Source organism: Nicotiana tomentosiformis, chromosome 4 (genome assembly GCF_000390325.3).
Source record: "Nicotiana tomentosiformis chromosome 4, ASM39032v3, whole genome shotgun sequence".
NCBI lineage: Eukaryota > Viridiplantae > Streptophyta > Magnoliopsida > Solanales > Solanaceae > Nicotiana > Nicotiana tomentosiformis.
Window position 1 is genome coordinate 80,879,445 of NC_090815.1, and position 24,066 is coordinate 80,903,510.

General features: G+C 36.9%; 2 protein-coding genes across 2 annotated transcripts; one reads left to right on the plus strand and one right to left on the minus strand.

Annotated features, from left to right (window-relative positions):
• Positions 1-2,719: 2,719 nt before the first annotated feature.
• On the plus strand, positions 2,720-3,112 carry LOC138910020 (uncharacterized). The gene has a single exon (XM_070201239.1). It carries the CDS (start codon positions 2,720-2,722, stop codon positions 3,110-3,112), a length of 393 nt encoding a protein of 130 aa, XP_070057340.1.
• Positions 3,113-4,476: 1,364 nt separating this feature from the next.
• LOC104099279 (gibberellin-regulated protein 9-like) lies at positions 4,477-6,424 on the minus strand. Its single transcript, XM_009606219.4, has 4 exons — positions 6,061-6,424; positions 5,909-5,959; positions 5,398-5,464; positions 4,477-4,903 (listed from the first exon to the last, which is right to left on the minus strand). The coding sequence occupies exons 1-4, from the start codon at positions 6,166-6,168 to the stop codon at positions 4,722-4,724; spliced, it is 408 nt and encodes a 135-aa protein (XP_009604514.1). The 5' UTR covers positions 6,169-6,424; the 3' UTR covers positions 4,477-4,721.
• Positions 6,425-24,066: the final 17,642 nt, after the last annotated feature.

Here is a 24,066-nt window from a genome sequence, read left to right on the forward strand (position 1 = left end):
GGAGGTTGTGATATAGTACTTGTTGGAGATTGGATGAGGAAACATAATCCTATACTATTTGACTTCATTGGGTACATGTTTCAAGTCAGTGTCAATGGGAAAAGGGCAGATCTGAAAGGACTTACTGAGGAAGGTAATCTTCAAGCTATGACAACTTCTGGAGTGAAATAACTACTGAAGAAAGTTCAAGTGCTGTAGGCACATCTATTTACCTTATCAGCTTAGGAGTAAGGGATAACAGAATCCATACCTAAGGAGATCAAGACAGTGTTGAAGGACTTCACAGGGGTCTTTGCAGAGCCAAAAATACTACCTCCAAGAAGGGATCAGGATCACTTCATTCCTCTCAAACCTGATGTAACACCAGTCAGTATCAGGCCTTACAGGTATAACTATTTCCAGAAAAATGAAATAGAATAATAGGTCAATGAGATGCTCTCTACTGACACTATACAACCCAGTCACTCACCATTTTCTTCCCCAGTCCTTTTAGTTAAAATGAAGGACGGAAGTTGGAGGTTTTGCATTGATTATAGAGAGTTGAATAAGATGACTATCAAGGATCAATTTTCTATTCCATTAGTAGATGATTTAATAGATGAATTACATGGTTCCTGTATCTATTCAAAGATCGATTTGAGGGCTGGTTATTATCAAATAAGAATGGGAGAAACTGACATCTATAAGAATTCTTTTAGATTTCATCTAGGCCATTATGAGTTAAGGGTCATATGCCCTTTGGCTTGACCAATGCACCTGCAACCTTTCATAGTCTTATGAATCACATTTTAAAACCTTTTTTGAGGAAGTTTATATTAGTATTCTTTGATGATATTCTAGTCTATAGCTCTTCAATGCAAGTGCATGCATTGCATCTCAGAAAGGTGTTGGAGGTACTATATAGGGAGCAACTATATGCCAAACTGTCCAAGTGTTCATTTGGACAGGATAAGGTTGAGTATCTAGGCCACATCATTTCAGGAAATGGAGTCTCCACTGACCCTTCAAAAATTGAAGCAATGATCAACTGGCATGTTCCTAATTCTGTGAAGGCATTAAGGGGGTTTCTAAGGCTTACTGGCTACTATAGAAGGTTTGTTAAGTCCTATGGAGTTATCAGCAGGCCACTGACAAATCTTCTAAAAACGAACTCCTTTCAGTGGAGTACAAAAGCAGAAGTGGACTTCCAACAGTTGAAGGAAGCTATGTCAACAGTGCCAGTATTGGCTCTAGCTGATTTTACCAAACCTTTCATTATTGAAACTGATGCATGTGCAACATTTATGGGAGTTGTACTCATGCAGGGAGGCAGGCCTATATCCTATTTCAGCAAGGCCCTAGATTTGAAACACAAAGGACTCTCTACTTATGAAAAAGAGTATCTAGTTGTACTTTCTGCAGTGGACAAATGGAGACATTACTTACAAGGGGGACACTTTATTGTTAAAACAGACCATAAGAGTCTAAAGTATCTTCTGGAACAAAAAGTCAGCACAACATTGCAGCAGAAAGGACTCACTAAACTTCTAGGGTTGGATTATGAAGTACAATACAAAAGGGGTGTAGAGAATAAGGTTGCAGATGCTCTTTCAAGGAGACAGGAAGAAGAATCTACTCTATTGGCTATGTCTACATCTCAGGCCACTTGGTTGCAGGAGGTTTCTCAGAGTTATGAGAATGATCCAATAGCTCTACAGCTTCTGAGTGAGCTAGTGGTCTAACCTAACAGCAAGGTTGACTATTCCTTACATCAAGGAATCATCAGATTCAAACAAAAAATCTATGTGGGGCAGAGTAGTGGATTGAAACAACATCTATTGGAATCCTTGCATCAGTCACCCTTAGGGGGACACTCAGGCCAATAAGGAACTTACAGAAGGGTACAATCAATGTTCTACTGGCCAAACATGAAATCAGAAGTCTTTAAGTGGGTAAGTGAATGTGATGTCTGCCAAAGGGTGAAGGCTGAGCATGCACATTCCCCTGGGTTGTTACAACCTTTACCTATTCCCGAACAAGCTTGGCATAATATATCCTTAGACTTTGTAGAAGGATTGCCTATTTCTAGTCAGAAAAATGCTGTATTGGTAGTCATAGATAGACTAACCAAGTATGGGCATTTCTTAGCTATTAAACACCCATACTCAGTACAAGATGTGACAGAATTGTTCATGAGAAAGATCTACAAGTTGCATGCTCTTCCCAGGACCATTGTATCTGACAGGGATGCCATTTTCACCAGCCATTTCTGGCAGTACCTCTTCAAGGCCTTAGGCACTAAGCTCAACATGAGCTCTGCCTATCATCCACAATCAAATGGCCAGACTGAGAGGCTTAACAACTGTTTAGAGACTTATTTTAGAGCTATGGTGTTTGGTAATCCAAAACAATGGCAAAGTGGCCGCACCTTGCAGAGTGGTGGTATAATACTAATTACCACACTTCACTCAAGACTACACCATTTGAAGCACTATATGGGTATCCTCCGACCTAGTTACCATTGGGCTCATTACCTAATAGTGGTCACAACCCAGCAGGGGTCAACTTAGCACAGAGACAACACATGCTTTAGGTTCTAAGAGACAACCTAACTCAAGCCCAGTCCAGAATGAAATTCTATGCAGACAGACTAAGGACAAAAAGAACACTTGCAGTAGGGGACCTAGTCTATCTAAAGATACAACCTTATAGACAATCCTCAGTTGATGTTCGCAGAAACATGAAGCTAAGTGCTCGTTATTACGGTCCATACAAGATTATACAGAAGATTGGTACAGTGGCTTACTGGCTTGAGCTTCCAGCAGGGTGTCAGCTACACCTTGTCTTCCACGTGTCCCAGTTGAAGAGGCGGATCGGCCCGGCTGTGACATCCCAGCTACAACCTCCTATTTGTGATGATGAAGGTCGAGTCTTGATTCAACCAATAACCAATTTACAGCATAGTATGGTCAAGGTTGATAATGGTGCACAAGTGAAGGTGCTGATTCTGTGGGCTAATTTGGGTAGAGACGAAGCATCATGGGATGATTGGGGGGGGGGGGGGCGTACATTAAGAGCAGATTTCTGGAGTTTGTCCCACAACAACGACCTTGAGGGCAAAGCCTGTCTTTGAAGGGGTAGGGATTGTTATGTCTGAGGCGGCTGAATTAGGAAAGTAGGAAAATGAGGAGTTAGGTAGACGAGTGGTCTATTTAAAGGAGATATGGGTCGGTGCGTGTATTGATCCTGATTCACAAATTGGCCAAGTAATTAGAAGTAGTCAGCAACCTAGTTATTACTTAGCCTTAGCTCAATAAATAACAGAAACGAGGGAGAAGAAGGCTATGCTAAATTTTCAGTAATTCGGTTACCCTTTCTAACCACTGATCTCTCTCTTCTTTCTCTCTCTTCGTCTACCTCTCTAACCTCTTCTTTCTTCTTCATTTTCATGTAAATGCAAGAGCTAAATAATAATCAATGTTGTAGTTCAATCAATTATTCTATTGATTAATAAGAATTCCTGTTTTTACTTGTTCTTCTTCAATTTCTTCTTTACAATTCTAGTACATAACAAACAAATGGACGCGTCATTAATGACCGACCCAATCTTGGACGGTTAGGGCTGGTCAAATGGCCTTCGGCTCAAATTACCTCCGCTAGATGCTCGATTTACGGGTGCTAATGCTCGTTTAGTGGCTCGCGATGTATCCTTCATCCTTTTGGGGCCTCCTAGTTAGGGTGGATATGATTGGTTCTCCAGAAGTTGCAACATAGGTGCAAAGCAAAGTTTTGCATTCTCATTTTTACCCCGGTGAAAAAACTATTATGAATTACAACATACTGGTGACGGTATGCTAATAATAAATAATTTACAAAAAAAATTAAGTAGTCACTCGGTTTATTAAGGAAAAACCAAGAAATCCTTTAAACCCATATCTCAATACCACCCAGAAGTTGTCACTTTACGGTTTTCAATGGGTCGATTTAGCTATTGTTCCCAAAAAAAAAAAAAAAAGAAGAAAAAAACCCAATATAGTCAATCCTTAAATTAAAAATCAAACTTCGATATTTAAATTAAACATCAAACTTCAAAATGTGAAAAAAGAGATGAAACTACTAGTACAAGATACAAAACATCGAAAAACGAAAAGAGAAAAAGTTATGGGATGGAAGGATATGTTTTAGTATTCCTAATTTATATGACACATTTTTCTTATTAATATGTTCCAAAAAACATAATATATTTTTATATATGAAAATAATTTAAATCTTAAATTCTTTATTTAACTTATTTTATCCTTATTGAGAAGTTTTTGCCGTCACACAAATGTCATTCGCCCGACAAAACTTTTATCCTTTAAGAGCACAAATTTTTACGGATGAAGTAATAAGTTCATAGTGGTTTATACACTTATAACGTTGAACAGATTTGGATAAGCATATCAAGAAAGGTACAAAAGATAGAAATCTGGATATAAAGGGAAAGGAAAAAAAACAAAAGCAAAAGGAATCAATAAACTTTATTCCCAAAAATACATATATATGTATGTATTTTATCGATCTCACAGCAAATTAAATAAAGAGTCAATAAACAAATACCAAAGCCCGCATACTCATGCAGCAATTTCTCTCATCATTTTATTCCCTCTGACCCAAATATTAAAGGATAAAAGCATAAGCATATATTTAAGAAATTAAAATGCAGTTTTTAATTCTCAAACAAATTATTAGTATCTAATTGATTAAGGGCATTTAGGCCTGTTGCCATGAGTCTTAAGCCTAGCATAGCAGGGGCAAGCTTCCTTGTTACCATAAGTGCCACGTGGAACACAATGACATCTTGCACAACACGACTTGCATGCCCTTTTACACACATTCTTCCTTGATGACTTCCTGCATCTCCTTGCACATGCATACCCACAGTCTGTTTCATTTCATCAATTTCAAAGTAATACTATTTAGTTTAATAATTATTGGCGAATTCAATATCTAAACTTAACAAATCAATATTGGGAAGTATATATATTATGTTTTTTGGTTTAACTATCCGGTATCTAGAACCTACTTATCCTGCTAATTCGGATTATTATTGGCCCACTAAGGAGGTAAACTAGTGCTCTCTATCAAGAATGAAGTTTTTAATTTTCGTGACTTGAACTCGGAACATCTTGATTAAGATGAAGAAATCATAATCATCTCATCACACTTCTCGGTGGTGTAGTGAACATTGGTAATTGTATTATTGCAACAACTTGGACACGAAATTTTCGAACATATGCGACTATATATAGGGCCTAACGTACATGGCTCACTCTCACTCATTCGTTGTATCATATCTATATAATCGATGAGGCGATAAGGAGAACCTTATAAAAGTTCAAGTAAGAAAATTTAGTAGAGAGATTTTGTAGTTCTTACTGATCTTCCTGATTGGGTGATGATGACTTTTCTTGAAAAGAGCCCCATCATTTCCTGCTTTCTCTATCTGCATAATACAAATTGTTACTTATCAACGTTTGCATTCTTTTATTTTCTAATAATGATAGATGAATCTATACAACTGTATGCAAAATCATAATCTCAAGAAGAAGTTTTGCTGCCGATTTACGTGCATGAAAAAGTCAATTCGTAATAAAAGAAAACCCACCATAGTGAACTTCCATGGTAGAGACACTACAGCCCACATTAGTGCAATTGAACTGTGCTAGCTAAATTTTTTGAAGAGATGAGGTGCAGAAAAATGTTACTTAAATTATATATACTATCAAAAACTTATTACATTATCAATGTATTTTTTATCGGTTATATAACAGGTCAGGTACATATTTTAATTTGCAGGTTAGCAAGGCATGTTTTTTTTTTTGTTCTGAAGGACAACTTATATAGTAGGGTTCGGAAGAAAATTGTCATAAATTTACTACATTTATACCTGTGCAGCAGTATCTTCGGCATTGTTAATGGAAACAGCCTCAGTGAAAACCTAAAATTAAATTAGAAGTTTAGGTTAGGCTAGTTTGAAACCTAGAAATTGCATCACAACTAAACAAAAGTGTATATGTGTTATATCAATCTGAAAATTACCTGTATAAGGAGAATGGCAATGAAAACTAATGTGAAAAACTTCATGTTTTCTTGGGGGTTTAGAATTATATGATTGAAATGAGGAAGGGCTGGCCTTTTTATAGGCATTCAAGTGCAATTTGGCAAGATATTTATTGAGCCTTTTGAAAGTTGATCACATGAAGATATGGTTATAACAAAATCACAGGCTTTGAGTTGAGTGCTTTTTCTTGGAAAACTTTTTTGATGATCTGATTTTCAACTCTTCTTTGGAAGTTTTCTCTCACTTTAGGTATAGCTTTTAGCTTTAGTGTGAGCTACACAGCTGTGGATTCCTTTGCTGGATAGAAAATAAATGGTCCCCTTAACAAAAGGGCAAGCTAGATCATAAGGACGCAGGCTAGCTGGGGGAAAGAGAAATTGTACAGTTTGCCAGTTAGCATATTGCTATATCTTCTCAAGAAAAGAACATGAATAATTTAATATGCATGCATGACTCTTTGTTGTTTAGTACCACTTGCAAGGCTAGCCATTTTGTCATATACTCCCTCTTCATTTCAATAGTTTGACTTAACACTAAAAAAAAAATGAAACTTTTAAAATTTGCGATCTTAAATATACTATAATATTTAAATAGCTATAAGACATTTGACACTTGTTGTCTTAAACATTCCATAATCATTTGTATGACGATAAACGCTTTTGGTAAAATGAATAAATAAAACATTTAAAGTTAAATTGTTTATAAATACAAAAATATATTACTCTTTCCGGACAGGACTAATAAGGAAGAATTGAAAGAGTATTATTATTACATTATTTTTTAATGCGTCCTCCATGACCATCACAAACTCACAAAATGTGGAAAAGGAGAAGTCACTAGGCGAAACACTAAAATCATCGACAATGATAACAAACAAACAAAAAAAATTTGTTTATTTGCTATAGGTGTCAGAAGAAATTAGTTCCTCTATGCTAATAATAGTTTTTGTTGGGCTAAATCAGCCCAAAAATACTTTTTAACATAGTGTGCTATTGTACGCTTTGGATCAAAAGTCCACCTGATTTTTTCAAAAGGCCTCACATCATTAAGAGATCCCTATTATGTTGAGGAAGAGGCAAACCCGAAAATAAAGAAGATATAGAACACCAAATTTTAACGTGAAAAATCTTTCAAATCGAAGGTAAAAATTACGAGAACACAAAGATGCAAAAAACTCCACTATAACAATAAAAGGCTTACAAAAATTCTCCAAATTGACTACACAACAAGTGCCAAACACGGAGCAACAATAGCAACGACAAATCAATTGAAGAAAGAGGAGAAGTCACAAAACTGGAGCTGTTGTTCGGGGCACGAAATCAGATGCTACAGGCCACAAAATCCGATCTCCACCGTTCTTTGATCAAGACGTTATGAACACTCAGTCAAAATGTCAGCCTGATCCAATGGTTAACGAATCGATAAACGGGATTTGAAGTTGGCTGGTCGGAATAAAATCTGTAGCAAAATGAATACTTTTCTTCTCTCTTGATGAAAGCTCTCTCAAAAACCGTTAGGACCGAAAAAAGCAGGTGTCATGCGGAAGCTAGTAACCAAACCTTGAACGACGATAAATCATGATTTTTGTCTGAGAAATTTTACCGGTGTGCTACACGCGTTGAGACAAACTTTGTGGTGAAGATTTGGAGATGCGACATGTTGAAGGCTATGTGAAGAAGTTGGATCAAGTTTATTTTGTCAGAAAATTCAGGCCAAGGGGGAGAATTATTAGGTGTTTGTCCAGTTTTTCTTTGCTGGCCCCAAGTCCTTCATCGCAAACAATTTGCTCAACTGCTTCTTAAGGACTGTAATTCTGGATTTATTCTTTCCAACAATAAGCATATCATCCACGTAAAGCAATAAGATAATAAAATCATCATCAGATAACTTCTGGAAGAGTACACAGTGGTCAGAAGAAGTTTTCTTGTACCCTTGTTCTTCTATGACAGATTCAAACTTCAAATACCATTGCTTTAGAGCTTGTTTTAACCCATACAAGCTCATTTTCAATTTGCAGACATAATTTTCTTTTCCCTTAGTTACAAAACCCTCAGGTTGCTCCATATAAATCTACTCATCTAAATCACCATGAAGAAAATCAGTCTTGACATCTATCTGCTCAACCTCTAAATCTAGACCCGCGGTTAAGCCTAGAATCACACGAATAGAAGACATCTTCACAACACGTCATCAAAGTCAACTCCCTTCTTTTGGCCAAAACCTTTAACAACTAACCTCGCCTTGTATCTAGGCGCAGAGGTATGGTTATCTTGCTTTATTCTGAATATCTATTTGTTAGATAAAGCTCTCTTACCTTTCGGCAATTTCACTAACTCATATATGCCATTCTTATGGAGTGACTTCATCTCATCTTCCATGGCTTCGATCCACTGATCTTTATGAGTATATTACATGGCTTCATCATAATTCTCAGGTTCTCACATGTCAGTCAAAAGTACAAACTCATAAGGAGGATAGCGCATAGATTTTTGCTTCTCCCTTGTAGATCTTCTAAGAGAGGTTGCAGGAGCATTCGAAATAGTTACCCGAGCAGGAATTGGTTGCTGATCAACCACAACTTCATTAACTGGAGCATCCATAACATCTCCACCATGATGATTATTTTGATCTTGATCAATATCTTCATTATTGTCTTGGGTTCCTTCATGTGCAATAGGTGCCTTAGCAATTGAAACTGGATCAATATCAACTAAGCTCTCATTACTATGAGAATCTATCTTCTCATCTATGTCAATATCTTCAATAGTCTGGTCTTCAAAGAATATTACATCACGACTTCTAATAAGTTTATTGTCAACTGGATCATAAAAACTATACCCAAACTCATCTTGACAATAACCGATAAAGACGCACTGCTTAGTTTTGACATCCAATTTCGATCTCTCATCTTTAGGAACATGAACACAAGCTTTACACCAAAAATTCTCAGGTGATCATAAGAAATATCTTTGGCAAACCAAACTCAATCTTGGGCATTCAAATCCACCGACATAGAGATAATAGGAGTTATTTTTGTCCCAAAAGCAATACATTGAGAAGGTACTCAAGAGGTTCAATATGACAGATACAAAAGTGATTAGTACTCCTCTTGCTAAACACTTCAAATTGAGTATTAGTCAGAGTCAATCTACTGATGAAGAGAAAAAGAAGATGTCTCGTATTCCTTACTCTTCTGCCATTGGTAGCTTGATGTATGCTATGGTTTGCACTAGACCAGATATTGCAGATGCCGTTGGTACTGTTAGTAGATTCCTTTCTAATCCAGAAAAAGAACATTGCGATGCAGTAAAATGGATATTAAGGTATTTGAAAGGTACTGCATATTTAAAGTTGTGCATTGGCAATGGCAAGCCTGAACTTGTTTGTTACACAGACTCTGATTTAGGAGCCAATCTTGATAATTCAAGATCCACTTCCGGTTATTTGATCACTTTTGCAGGGGGAGCTATTTTTTGGCAATCTAGACTACAGAAGTGCATAGATTTATCCACCACAGAAGCCGAATATATTGTTATAATAGAAGGTGCCAAAGAACTATTATGGATGAAGGAGTTTATTAATGATCTTGGCTTTGAGCAGCCAAGGTACATCTTATTTTGTGATAATCAGAGTGGTATCTGTCTCACCAAGCACTCCACTTTTCATTCTAAGACTACAACAACAACAACAACAACAATCCAGTATAATCCCACTAGTGGAGTCTGGGGAGGGTAGTATGTACGCAGACCTTCCCCCTACCCTAGGGTAGAGAGGCTGTTTCCGATAGACCCTCGGCTCCCTCCCTCCAAGAACTCCTCACCTTGCTCTTGGGGTGACTCGAACTCACAACCTCTTAGTTGGAAGTGGAGGGTGCTCACCACTAGAGCAACACACTAAACATATAAATAGAAAGTATCATTGGATAAGAATAGTCATGGAAGATAAATTATTTGAGGTTGAGAAGATACACACTGATAAAAATCCTTCGGATATGCTGACAAAGGCGGTGGTTGCAGATAAACATGAATTTTGCAGAAAATTGGCAGGCATGAAGCCTGTCAATAGTTCCTCTACTTGAAGACATATTTGGCCCCTTGGTTGGAGGGAAAGTTTGTTGGGTCCATGTCCATGTTGTCCAGCCAAAGGCCCAATGGCCTAATCCTATTCTCTTTTGGTTTCCATTCCTATTCGGAATTGGATTTGGTTTTTATTCCTATTTAGAGTTGGTTTTGGCTTTAAGAGAAAGCACCACTCATTATCTATAAATAGGACAACCTTGAAGAATTGTTCTATGCTCATTGGTACAAGTCTTTGAAAGACTAAAGCACATAAGAGTGGTTTTTGAGATATCTTTATTTAACAAATGGATATTCAGAATAAAGCAAGATAACCATACCTCTGCGCCTAGATACAAGGCGATACCACTTGTTGAGATAGCTCTAATACCACTTGTTAGGACCGAAAAGGTCAGGTGTCATACGGAAGCTACACTACTAGAAATTCAGTAAAAATCGATCAAAAAAACCGACTAACGTTGGTCGGTAATGGCCAAAAATCGATCAAAACGTGACCATTTACGTGTGGACGGTATTTTTGTGGTCGGAAAGGCATACCGACCAAAGTTGGTCGGAAATTACCGACCAACTTTGGTCGGTCAATTAAATTAAAAAAAATAAATATTGCAAAAAAAAAAACCGACCAAAGTTGGTCGGTATTTTAATTATGTAATAAAATGATTCACCATCTAGGAATTGAACCGGGGTCTGTATTGTGACAGGATACTATTCTACCACTAGACCATTGGTACATTTTGTTTTAAGACTGTCTTTTATTTGATTTATACTCTTTAATTGTATTTTCGCACGAAAATAACCGACCAAAGTTGGTCGGTTTTATTAAAAAATAAAATTACCGACCAAAGTTGGTCGGCTTTTTTAAATGACCGGCCGAATTAACCGATCAATTTTGGTCGGTTTTTTAATATTAATTTTTATTTATTTTAATTGAAAAACCGACCAAAGTTGGTCGGTTTCTTGAAACATAAATTATGCGGGACTCAAAAATAGTTTTTCGCATTTTTGCGCCATTTTTGAAAAACCGACCAACTTTGGTCGGTTTTTTGGTCGGTGTTTTGACCGACCAAAGTTGGTCGGTCGACCTTGGTCGGTTTTTGACGAATTTCTAGTAGTGCTAGTAATGCAAACCTTGAACGACGATAAATCAGACAGCAAATGAGAAATATACCAAAAGAGACACAAATATTTAATGTGGTTCGGTCAATTGACCTACGTCCACGTCGGAGATGAGCAATCCACTATATTAAAGAAAGTACAAAATATCGAGAGAACAACCTTACGAAGAGGCAAACACAAGTGACACACTAACACTTGTCCCGTAAAGTTCTCCCCCTAAACATAACTCTCAAACCCCATATGACTACATTGTGGATGCTACTGAATGAGAATGATAGATCTTTAATTTATAGAACTCCAAACCTTTTCCTACAAGAAAAGGGACTAGCCAAATATGGAAGAATTATATTTTTCTTCTAGGAAAAGAAAAACCTAATTATGGTAAATATGTTATTCTTTCCTTCATGAGATAGGAAAACTAATTATGGTAACAAAATCTGGACAAATACCTAACAATCCCTACATCTTATATGTATGCTTTCAATATTTTCAGCTACCAATATACCCAATAATGTCTCCCTCGAACTAAGTTTCACGTGGCCCACTACCAAGTTTCACGGGTCTTCCGCTTAAACCAAGTTCCACATGGCCTATTACCACGATCAACGGGTTAATTTTTGAGATTCACTATGTGCCACCCACACCGTTAGAGCATTTGTGGCAACTGAAGCCAGTAACTAGCTTCTTCGTGAGTGCATGTCCCGAAGCTCGTAAGAGTAAGCAAACCAAGCCCCACGCTATCATCTCTGCCATTGCCATACTCGTCCCGCCGAACCTAAGCTCTGATATCAATTATTGCAGAAGATTGTGGGTTAACTATAATACAATTACAACAATTGCCAATAGAGAAGAAAAATAATATAAGGATTTAACGAGGTTTAACGAAGCTTAGTCCTCAGGGCAGAAGCAGAGAGAGTTTTTCCACAATCTTAGACGAACCTCGTCCAATTCTTGTGTTATTTTTTTTATTTGCATTGTGTGTGATTGTGTGCTAGTTAACACAAATCTTCCGTAATGGATTTCTTAATTATAAAAGCCTTTTAATTTTTTTTCTCAAAGATGAAATAAACAACTTTTGTCGAGTTACATAGTATGCGTATCCCTTATGCTTTGTTCTTGTCAACTATGGTTTCACGCGACCAGGAGCGGAGTTACATATAACAAAGAGGTTCAATTGATCAACTTTTTTTTGTCGAAAAATGACAGCACGCAAAATAGAGTAAAACTAGTTTTTTCTATATATATAAATTGTTAAATTTTCTTGAAATAAGGAAAGTTTTTAGCATAGTGGTAAAAGTGATTCAAAAATTACTTTAGATTGTATATTTGAATCTCACGTATGGTATTCTTGCATTTTTATGAATCCTTTTGTTAGAATTTCTGGGTTCGTCAGTGCATGCGACTTCTTGCTATTTGCATACTCATCTCAAATTGGCAGCAACATAATGTCAAAATTAAATTTTGCATGTATTAAATGTGTAGCTTTCAATATCCAAGTAAAATAAAAGAGATGATTGGATTGTTATAAATCGGTATTGCTGTAATAAACAATTAAATCATTAAACTTTCTGAAATATATAAACAAAACAGAAAGTTAGTAATACTTGTTTAACGAAATAAATTTTGGAAAAATAGTATAGGAATAAATCGAGCCCACTGAATACACAGTGTGTCCTTAAGAAAATTATTCTCCTCAAGTACCTGAGGTCCTGGAATATATCCTCCCAGGATAGAACGATTTAACTCACCGAAGTGTTGGTACCAAAAATGCCGGTGAACAGCGAGCCACTCGAAGGTTGTAAAGCACACTGGAATTTTTGTGTAGAAGAAGAAGAAGAAGATCAGAAAATTTCGTAAGGAAAGATTCTGGGATTCAAAGTATATTTATAGAGTTGCTGGCATTGTTTCTGAAAAGGTTTGCAACCTTTCAGAAACAGCATGGCTGTTGGAATATGTTGTTTGAAATATTGCGTGAAAACGGATTTAAAATAATTCGGGAAATAAAAAGGGCTTTCGTTAATTATTTAATTAATTAATTAAATAATTGAAAGAAATTTTGTCCAAAAAGATTAATCAATCAATCAATCTTTGACCAAATCCGAATCCGAATCCGAATCCGAATCCGAAGCCGAGCTGAGCGAGCGACGACGGCGACGGCGATGACACGAGGCTTGCCTTCTTCTTAACTCTTTAAGAGCTAGAAAAAGAGCAATTATATATATACCCATCAAAAGCCTTTTCTTCTACCAATATGGGTCAATGTCCCTTTGCCAAGGAGGGAAACTCAAATATTTTATTTTTTCTCCATTTCTTATTCACCCTCTTTAAGCTACACAAGCTTAAAATCCCAACAATCCCCCGCATGAATAGGGAATGGCTATAAAATAAAGGAATGCACGGACGCGTGTTTGTTTTACATGCAAGAATTAATTGCATCTGGATAAGTAGGTTTCCCTTTGAACTTTCCGTAGTGAACTTATATCGGATATACTCGGTCAATCGGTAGAGATGATATCTTTGAACCGTCGAGCTTTGTTGTATACCTAGACAACATAAGTCACACAATCAATCCTTAACCATTTATGATTCTCACGGTTGTATTTGTTTCAGCCATGAACACTGCCTGGTTTCATGAGTGCTTAGAGAATGGGCCTTTACTTTCATTCCCCTTGAAGCGGCTTACACTTCACACTCACATAGGTGATTTCTAAATGTGTAATCCTATAGACACACTATCTGGTCATATCCTGCCAGACTTAGCAATTCATTAAAAAACCTTTAAGCTTTGTTGACTCATCAAAAAGCCTTAATGCTTTACCTCGATTTCTAAACATTGTCTTCATCACGAGAATAGGTTGAGTTATTTGAAAATGTTGAACCGTCATTCATAACTTTGTTTGATCTCTTTGAACCTAGCTCATGGGATCTCCAGTCTGCTAGGTAGAGTTATCGCCATGATGACTTGTCCTAGACCTTAACCCCATTTCTTTTGATGATCTTTCAACTGCTTCTCTAGATAGGCCTTTTATAAGTAGATCCGACACGTTATCTCTTGACTTTACGTAGTCAATTATGATAACACCACTAGAGAGTAGTTGTCTAAAGGTATTGTGTCTCCGTTGTATATTACGAGATTTTCCGTTATACATAACGCTCCCTGCCCTGCCTATTGCCACTTGACTATCACAATGTATACAAATAGGCGCCAAAGGTTTGGGCCAAAATGAAATATCTTCCAAGAAATTTCGGAGCCATTCAACTTCTTCATCGGCCTTATCTAAAGCTATGAATTCAGATTCCATTGTAGAACGGGCGATGCACGTTTGTTTGGATGATTTCCTAGACATTGCTCCACCCCCAATTGTGAAAACATATCTACTCGTGGATTTAACTTCAGATGATCCAGTGATCCAATTTGCATCACTATATCCCTCGATCACGGAGGGATATTTGTTATAATGCAAAGCGTACCCAAAATTCGTTTCATTGCCATCCAATGTATGTGATTGGGATTACTTGTAAACCAACTCAGTTTACTAATAGCACATGCTATATCTGGTCGCGTACAATTCATGATATACATCAAACTTCCCAATACTCTTGCATAGTCCAGTTGTGAGTCACTTTCACCTTCATTCTTTTGAAGTGCATAACTCACGTCTATTGGAGTCTTGGCAATTTTGAAATCCAAATACTTGAACTTGTCAAGTACCTTTTCAATGTAGTGAGACAGTGATAATTCTAGACCTTGTGGAGTCTTGTGAATTCTGATTCCTAAGATCACATCAGCAACTCCTAAGTCTTTCATATCGAATTTGCTAGCCAACATACGCTTAGTAGCATTTATATCTGCCATGTTTTTGCTCATTATCAACATGTCATCAACATAAAAACAAACAATGACTTCATGACCTGGAGTGCTTTTAATGTAAACACATTTGTCGCACTCATTGATTTTAAACCCACTTGCCAACATTGTTTGGTCAAATTTGGCACGCCATTGTTTTGGTGCTTGTTTAAGTCCATAAAGTGACTTAACAAGTTTGCACACTTTTGTTTCTTTACCAGGAACCACAAAACCCTCAGGTTGTTCCATATAAATCTCTTCCTCTAATTTTCCATTTAAAAAAGCTGTTTTAACATCCATTTGATGGATTTCAAGACCATACACGGCCGCTAGTGCCACTAACACCCTAATAGGCGAGTAAGTGTCAAAGTAATCAAGGCCTTCCTTTTATCTATAACCTTTGACAACAAGTCTTGCCTTATATTTGTCAATAGTGCCATCAGCTTTCACTTTCCGTTTAAAGATCCATTTCGAACCTAAGGGCTTATTTCCCAGAGGAAGATCTACCAATTCCCATGTATGGTTATCTAAAATTGATTGAATCTCACTATTGACTGCCTCTTTCCAAAATGCTGAATCAGAAGATGATATAGCTGCTTTAAAAGTTTGAGTCTCATTTTCAAGCAAGAATGTCACAAAATCTGGTCCAAAGGAAGTAGATGTTCTTTGACGTTTGCTACGTCTTGGATCTTCTATACTTGGAGTATTTTTCTTTGGTTCTTCCTGAGGTCGTTTAGGTCTTTCACTTAACGACTCACATTCAGTTTTATATGGATAGATGCTTTCAAAGAATTCAACATTATCTGATTCCATTACCGTATTAACATGAATTTTGGGATTATCAAATTTATGAACCAAAAATCGACATGCTTTACTGTTTGTAGCATATCCAATAGAAACGCAATCAACAGTTTTTGGTCCAATTTTAATCATTTTAGGTAAAGGAACTTGTACCTTTGCTAGACACCCCCACACTTTGAAATATTTCAAGTTGGGTTTTCTTCCTTTCCATTTTTCATATGGAATAGATTGCGTTTTGTTGTGGGGTACTCTGATGAGTATTCGGTTAGCTGTAAGGATAGCTTCGCCCCACAAACTCTGTGGTAATCCGGAACTTATTAATAAAGAATTCATCATTTCCTTTAATGTCCGATTTTTCCTTTCCGCAATTCCATTGGATTGAGGTGTGTAAGGTACAGTAGTTTGATGGATAATTCCATATTCCGAACATATTTCTGCAAATGGAGATTCATATTCTCCACTCCTATCACTTCTAATCATTTTGATCTTTTTATTTAATTGATTCTTCACTTCATTCTTGTATTGCTCAAATGCTTCAATTGCTTCATCCTTACTATTAAGCAAATAAACATAACAATATCGAGTGCAATCGTCAATAAAAGTAATAAAATATTTTTTCCCACCTCGAGTTGGTGTCGACTTCATATCACAAATGTCTGTATAAATTAAGTCTAAAGGATTTGAATTCCTTTCAATAGACTTATAAGGATGTTTTACAAATTTAGACTCAACACATATTTAATATTTTGATTTATTACACTCGAATTTAGGCAATACTTCTAAATTAATTAACTTCCGCAAGGTTTTATAATTGACATGTCCTAAACGAATATGCCATAAATTATTTGACTACAATAAATAAGAAGAAGCTAAAATTTTATTCATACTGTCAACAACCGGTACATTTAATTTGAAGAGGCCCTCAGTGAGGTAGCCCTTTCCAACATACATTTCATTCTTGCTTACAACAACTTTATCAGAAACAAATACATATTTGAATCCATTCTTAACAAGTAAAGAAGTAGAAACTAAATTCTTCCTAATAGTAGGAACATGAAGAACGTTGTTGAGCGTTAACACCTTGCCGGAAGTCATCTTCAGGATTATCTTCCCATAACCTTCAATCTTGGTTGTTGCAGTATTTCCCATGGAAATCTCTTCTTCGGGACCAGCAGTAGAGTAAGTCGCAAATGCTTCCTTGACAACACAAACATGTCGAGTGGCTCCAGAGTCAATTCACCACTCCTTCGGATTTCCAACTAGGTTGCATTCCGAAAGCATTGCACACAGATCATTAATGTCATCATTCTTCTCCACTATGTTGGCCTATCCCTTCTTCTTATCCTTTTTCGGGAGACGACAATCAGGGGCTTTGTGACCGGTTTTTCCATAATTGTAGCAGCTGCCCTTGAATTTCTTTTTGTTCTGCTCCTTAGTCTGTCCAGAAGACCTCTTTCTCTTCTTACTTTTTGGAGCAGTCTCCTCAACGATATTAGCTCCCATGATCGTTGAATTTTCACGAGACTTCTTCTCGGCTATTTTGTTGTCTTCCTCAATCATGTGACGTCACAAGATCTTCCAACTTCATTTCTTTGCGCTTGTGCTTAAGATAGTTCTTGAAATCTCTACATGAAGGAGGCAATTTTTCAATCATTGCAGCCACTTGAAATGCTTCATTCATGACCATACCTCCAGCAATAAGGTCATGAAAAATAAGTTGAAGCTCCTGAACTTGGGTTCCAACAGTTTTGTTGTCTATCATTTTATAGTCTAGAAACTTGGCAACCACAAACTTCTTCAAGCATGCATCTTCAGTCTTGTACTTCTTCTCAAGTGCGTCCCATAATTCTTTCGAAGTATTCATCGCACTGTACACATTGTATAAGTCATTCTCTAAAGCGCTTAAGATATAGCCTTTGCAAAGAAAATCTGCCTGCTTCCACACCTCAACAATCATGAATTTTTTATTGTCCGGCATGTCCGCAGCAGGCACTGGAGGTTCTTCACTAGTGAATTTCTGCATACCAAGTGTGGTAAGCCAGAAGAACACCCTTTGCTGCCATCCTTTGAAGTTGGCTCCGAAAAATTTCCCCGATTTCTCTGCCGGTGGAACAACAGTCCGGCTTGACGAGGCTATCGTCGTTGCCGCAACAGTCGCAGAAGAATTTCTGTTATCAATTGTCATTTCTTACGTAAACAACAGAAGAGTTCAATTAATGGTAAAACCAGAACAGTAAACAATACTATTATTAACAACAAACAGTATGTATAATAAATAAAATCGAAGTTTTTATATAATGTTTCACAGAAAACGATGAAGTTTTTATGTTCTTCAAATCGTTTTCTAAATTTCAATACTCTGATGAAATTCTTATATCTTCAAATCAGAATAGTAAAATTCAGAAGGAGTAGAAAACCACACAGGTTTTAATCTCCACAAACAAAATACAGAATATAATAAAATAATTTCCTTAAGATTGTTATAAATCTATATTGTTATAATAAACAATTAAACCATTAAACTTTCTGAAATATATAAACAAAACAAAAAGTTAGTAATACTTGTTTAACGAAATAAATTCTGGAAAAATAGTATAGGAATAAATCGAGCCCACTGAATACACAGTGTGTCCTTAAGGAAATTATTCCCCTCAAGTACCCGAGGTGCTGGAATATATTCTCTCAGGATAGAACGATTTAACTCACCGGAGTGTTGGTACTAAAAACGCCGGTGAACAACGAGCCACTCGAAGGTTGTAAAACACACTGGAATTTTTGTGTAGAAGAAGAAGAAGAAGATCAGAAAATTTTGTAAGGAAAGATTCTGGGATTCAAAGTATATTTATAGAGTTTGTGGCATTGTTTCTGAAAAAATTTGCAACCTTTCAGAAACAGTCATGGTTGTTGGAATAGGTTGTTTGAAATATTGCGGGAAAACGGATTTAAAATAATTCGGGAAAGAAAACGAGCCTGACCGGACCGGGTCGCGGGTCATGGGTTATTTCAGATTGAATTTTTTGTTAATTATTTAATTAAATAATTGAAAGGAATTTTGTCCTTGACCAAATCCAAATCTGAATTCGAATCCGAAGCCGAAGCCGAGGAGGGACAATGTCCAATATGGGACAATGTCCCTTTGCCAATGAGAGAAACTCAAATATTTTATTTTCCCTCCATTTCTCATGTACCCTCTTTAAGCTACACAAACTTAAAATTCCAACATGAATTTCAAACCTTGTTCAGAAATCTGTAGTCAAATTAGGACCAAATTAGGTGTAAATAAAGAGGTCTTTGAGTACAACGTAACAACATAAACTTTTGTTGTCTAGCAGAAACTGCGACTGCAACCCAAGCTTTGGCAGTTTACTGCTAGTTAGTGACAGAAAAACAAAATCCGAGAAACTCACGTGCAAGCCTTAGATTAAACAGTTGTACTATGTCATGACAAAAAGACTTGAACTCTACCTGTCCTGACCTGTATTTTTACTAGATTTTTATACAAATAGCCGGCCGGATTTAATGTCTAGTTTTCTTAACCTATATACATATATTATACACTAATTATTATATATGTACTATACATATACATATGCATCCACTGCTATTTTTATTTTAAGTGGTTAAGTGGTTGGCTATTTAAATTAATTCTTCTATTTTATAATGGAAAAACTATCCAAACTGTCACTCCATAAACAATTTCAACCAAAACTAGCCCAAATGTCATTTTGTAACACATCTATTTTGCTAAAACACAAAAATAGTTCAACTTTTTGAGACTTAAGCAATATAGCAATATTCTAATTCGTTTAAGTTGAAATTCGGAGAATCGAGCACCTTAACTCAATTTAAAAATTATTATTAAACATTAATTTATTAAATTGGATCGAAGGGTTAAACTGAAAATGCCATGGACATCTATTGAAATTTGCTTAAATTTGAATTCAAAAAAGTAAATTTTTGAAATTGGAATTTATTTCGAGTGGGTGTTATTGAAATAGATTTGGTACATCTTAAGTAGTGTGAATCTCAATTTTGGGACGATTTGGTGGAGATTTTAGGTGGCTTGAATTGAAATTTGAGCCAAATCCAAAGTACACAAGATGAATATGGAAGAAGATCATATGTATATCACACTATGTATTATTTGTGTGTCACATATATCAAATATGCATCACATGTATATCCATATATACATGTGTGTGTGATACATGCTTGATACAACAGAAGATTTTTTTAAACTCAATTTTAACTACGAATTTTGATACCAAATCAGTCCAAATCACCTCCAATCTTGCTCAAATTTTGTATATTGCCTCATATATACGTTTTCAATGAATTCCAACCATACCCATTAAAAAAGAAATTATTTTTTGTGTTTTTTTAATATTGTTTATCATCGGTAATAAATTTTGATCCCAAACAAGTCTAACTAACCTTCAAACTTCGTCAAATTTTGTATATCGCCTCATCTATGTGTTTTCAACGAATCACAATAATACCCATTGAAAAAAAAAATCATTTTTTGCCTATATATTTTGAATGTTGTATATCATTGGTAATGATTTTGGGCTATTTTGGTAGCATGACTAAAATGGCTAATTGTTGGTAATTAGTATCATTTTTTGGTACATTCCCTTAAGATTCCCTTCTTAATAGAGATCCAAAAGCCCATAAAGTCTCTGAATCGCCCAATCGTGATTTTCCCCTAAAGCTAGGCATCAGATCAAATCTGTAATGACCCGTTATTAGAGGCATATCGAATATAAACTTTATGGTTTTTACCTTTAAGTTTCTTAACATTGAACTCATTGTATTTCTAAAATTATTTTTTGTAATTTTAGTGAGTTTTTACATAAATTATTTTTCGCATCGAAAATACTAGATACAAATGAACTATTATGTCTAAACTATAATTCTACGAATTGAATCAATAGATGAGTGATTGCCGAACCAACCCTGCACAACTTGGGTCATGATGGGCGGCGGGTCAAGATGCACTAAATAATAGGTCAATAATGCAGAATCCGTCTAACTTGACCCAAGTGAATAACCGGGATAGTGAATTTGTTCTCTTTGGGTGAGGGAGAATAGCAGCATAATTGGGTGGGAATATTAGGATTGGGTGATAAGTGTTAGCAGTTAGCTTGCCACAATTCACTCGAAAGCTAAGCCATAATGAAGTGAATTATAACATGATCACTCACCTGGAGCTTGATGACAGTCTCCCATAATATATATTGAGCCTCTAACTAATTAATTGAAGATGGACTTACGAGAAATCTAGAACTCTAATTCCTCTAACTTAAAAAAAAAACTCTAACTGAAAATTTGCAACTACTCAAACTCTATATAAATAAATCTAGCTTTCAAGGAAGTAATATAGAGACTCTTGTTGCATGAAGAGGTTTCGTGAGGTTATTTACTTATAGCCGACGTACTATTCATGTCGAAGTACGTACTGCATATATATAGGTAGTTTCGATCTCTCAAATTGCATCAATCAATAAATTTACGATACATGATTCTGCATCCCATATCTTATCATCCATGTGTATGGTCGAAATCGAGCTCACCTACGACATGACAAGTTAGGAACATGACAACCAAAGACTGAAGATTGACTCCGAGTCCCACCAAGCTAGAACCTGGGGTTATAACGCCTGCCTTCGAGAACATTGAGTCTGTAATCCCGGAGTCGACCTTAACCCTGATTGAGCTCGAAGAAACGTTGTTAGCATAAATAACAGAAGACCGAAATATCCGTAACCGGTCGGATATTATGGTGGGAATCTCGGCACGTATCAATAAGGCACCGACAATCATCAAATCAAGAAATGTTTTACATTTTATAGAATTGTACCTCAAGTAGGACTCCTCTACCATATAAAGAGGGGTCTGATAATTCATTGAACAGATTATAACACGCATTCCAAAGCAATACATTATTATTCTCCTTAAGTTCTTACTACTCTCTTTAAAGCTCTCATTTCTCCTGTCTTGATATCGATCGAAGTACCTGATTCAAGGGTGATTAATTCTCCGGGGTTAAGACTGTTCAATTCGTGTGGTTTGCGTTCACTTTTCTATTACTTATTTTAATTGCAATCTAATTTGTTATTTTGTATCAAGTTAAATCACGCATCCTTAAAACCACTTACAAATTCAATTGTTATCCGATTTTGAGGGTAAACAGTTTGGCGCCCACCGTGGGGCTAAGGATAATAGTGGTTATTTGATACAAATTTCCATAACACACACTACTTTACACTTGTTCTTTGAAGTGTCTTTAATTTCAGGGTAAAACTCAAAATGTCGAACTCTCAATCAGCACCCCTATATGTTGACAATAAGTCCGGCCATCACGGTGAAAATAACGACATAGCACCCGATGACGAGGTACCGCCCGGTGATCCTATCGAAATTTCGACCGCGGGCACGGGATAAAAAAATCGAAGCTAATGACAAAAAGTAGAAACCTACAATTCCAGGGTAGACCAGATCCCAGGAGCACCGCCAATATTGAAAGGCTTGGATTCTAAGAAGTTCGTGAAAAAACCTTTTCCTCCGAGCGCGGCTCCGAAGCCGATCCCTAAGAAATTTTGCATGTCTGAGATTGCTAAGTATAACGGAACGACTGACCCAAATGAGCATATAACCTCTTACACATGTACCATCAAAGGGAACAACTTGGAGGATAATGAGATCGAGTCTGTCCTATTGAAGAAGTTTGGAGAGACCCTGTCAAAAAGAGCTATGATATGGTATCACAACTTACCTCCTAATTATATTGATTCATTTTCTATGCTTGCGGATTCTTTCGTGAAAGCACACGCCGGGGCCATCAAGGTCGAAACCAGGAAATCAGACCTTTTCAAAGTAAAACAAAAGGATAACAAGATGCTCAGAGAGTTCGTGTCCCAGTTTCAAATGGAACGAATGGACCTGCCATCTGTCGCTGATGATTGAGACATTCAGGCTTTCACCCAAGGGCTCAACGTTTGAAGCTCGATGGCTTCACAACAGTTGAAACAAAACCTGATAGAATATCCGACCGTTACTTGGGTTGACGTGCATAACCGGTATCAATCGAAGATCATAGTGGAGGATGATCAACTCGGGGCCCTTTGGGTTCTGTTTATCCCGTCAGAAACATCGACAGAGTCAAGAGAGACATCGATCGTGAACCAGGACCAAATAAGGATCGGTACCAGCCATATAATGGAGACCGAAGAAGCAGTGGTTCGGGGCGGAACTCTATGAGAAACAAAAGGAGAAGTGACCGAGGTCAGAGCAACCGGGGACTCATGAGCAAAAACAGCTTTGATAGGCCCATCGGGCCTAAAACAGCACCGTGGTTATCGGAATACAACTTTAATGTCAATGCTGCTACTATTGTATCAACTATCGGATACATCAAAGATACCAAATGGCATCGACCTCTACAATCCGATCCAACCCAAAGGGATCATAACCAGATATGTAAATATCACGGCACTCATGGCCACCAAACGGAGGATTGCCGACAGTTGAGAGAGGAATTAGCCCGACTATTCAACAGTGGGCATCTTCGAGAGTTCATGAGCGACCGATCCAAGACTCATTTTAGGAATAGGGATTCTAACAAATAGACCGAACAAGAAGAACCTCAACACGTCATTAACATGATCATTAGTGGGGTCGATGTCCCTCAGGGGCCGATGTTGAAACGCACCAAAGTGACCATCACGAGGGAGAAATGAACTCGAGATTACATACCGGAAGGAACCTTGTCTTTCAGCGACGAGGACGCGGAAGGGATCGTACAACCCCACAATGATGCATTGGTAATATCTGTACTTGAAGATAAAATTCGAGCAAAACGTGTGTTAATTGATCCAGGTAGCTCGGCCAACATCATCCGATCGAGGGTCGTGGAGCAACTCGGTCTAGAAGATCAAATCATGCCTGCAGTCCGAGTTCTAAACGGATTCAACATGGCATATGAAACCACTAAGGGTGAGATAACATTATCGGTGAACACCACCGGGACCATCCAGGAAGCTAAGTTTTATGTAATCAAAGGAGACATGAGGTACAACGCTTTGCTCGGAAGGCAAAAGATCCATAACATGAGGGCAGGGCCCTCAACTCTACACCAAGTGTTA

Bases quoted from the DNA above. Each gene is read 5' to 3' on its own strand.
- LOC138910020 (XM_070201239.1), top strand. From the start codon at position 2,720: ATGAAGCTAAGTGCTCGTTATTACGGTCCATACAAGATTATACAGAAG.
- LOC104099279 (XM_009606219.4), bottom strand. From the start codon at position 6,168: ATGCCTATAAAAAGGCCAGCCCTTCCTCATTTCAATCATATAATTCTA. The intron at 5,960-6,060 runs GTAATTTTCAGA...ATTTAATTTTAG, and splicing joins TTGCCATTCTCCTTATACAG to GTTTTCACTGAGGCTGTTTC. The intron at 4,904-5,397 runs GTAAGAACTACA...GAAATGAAACAG, and splicing joins TCACCCAATCAGGAAGATCA to ACTGTGGGTATGCATGTGCA.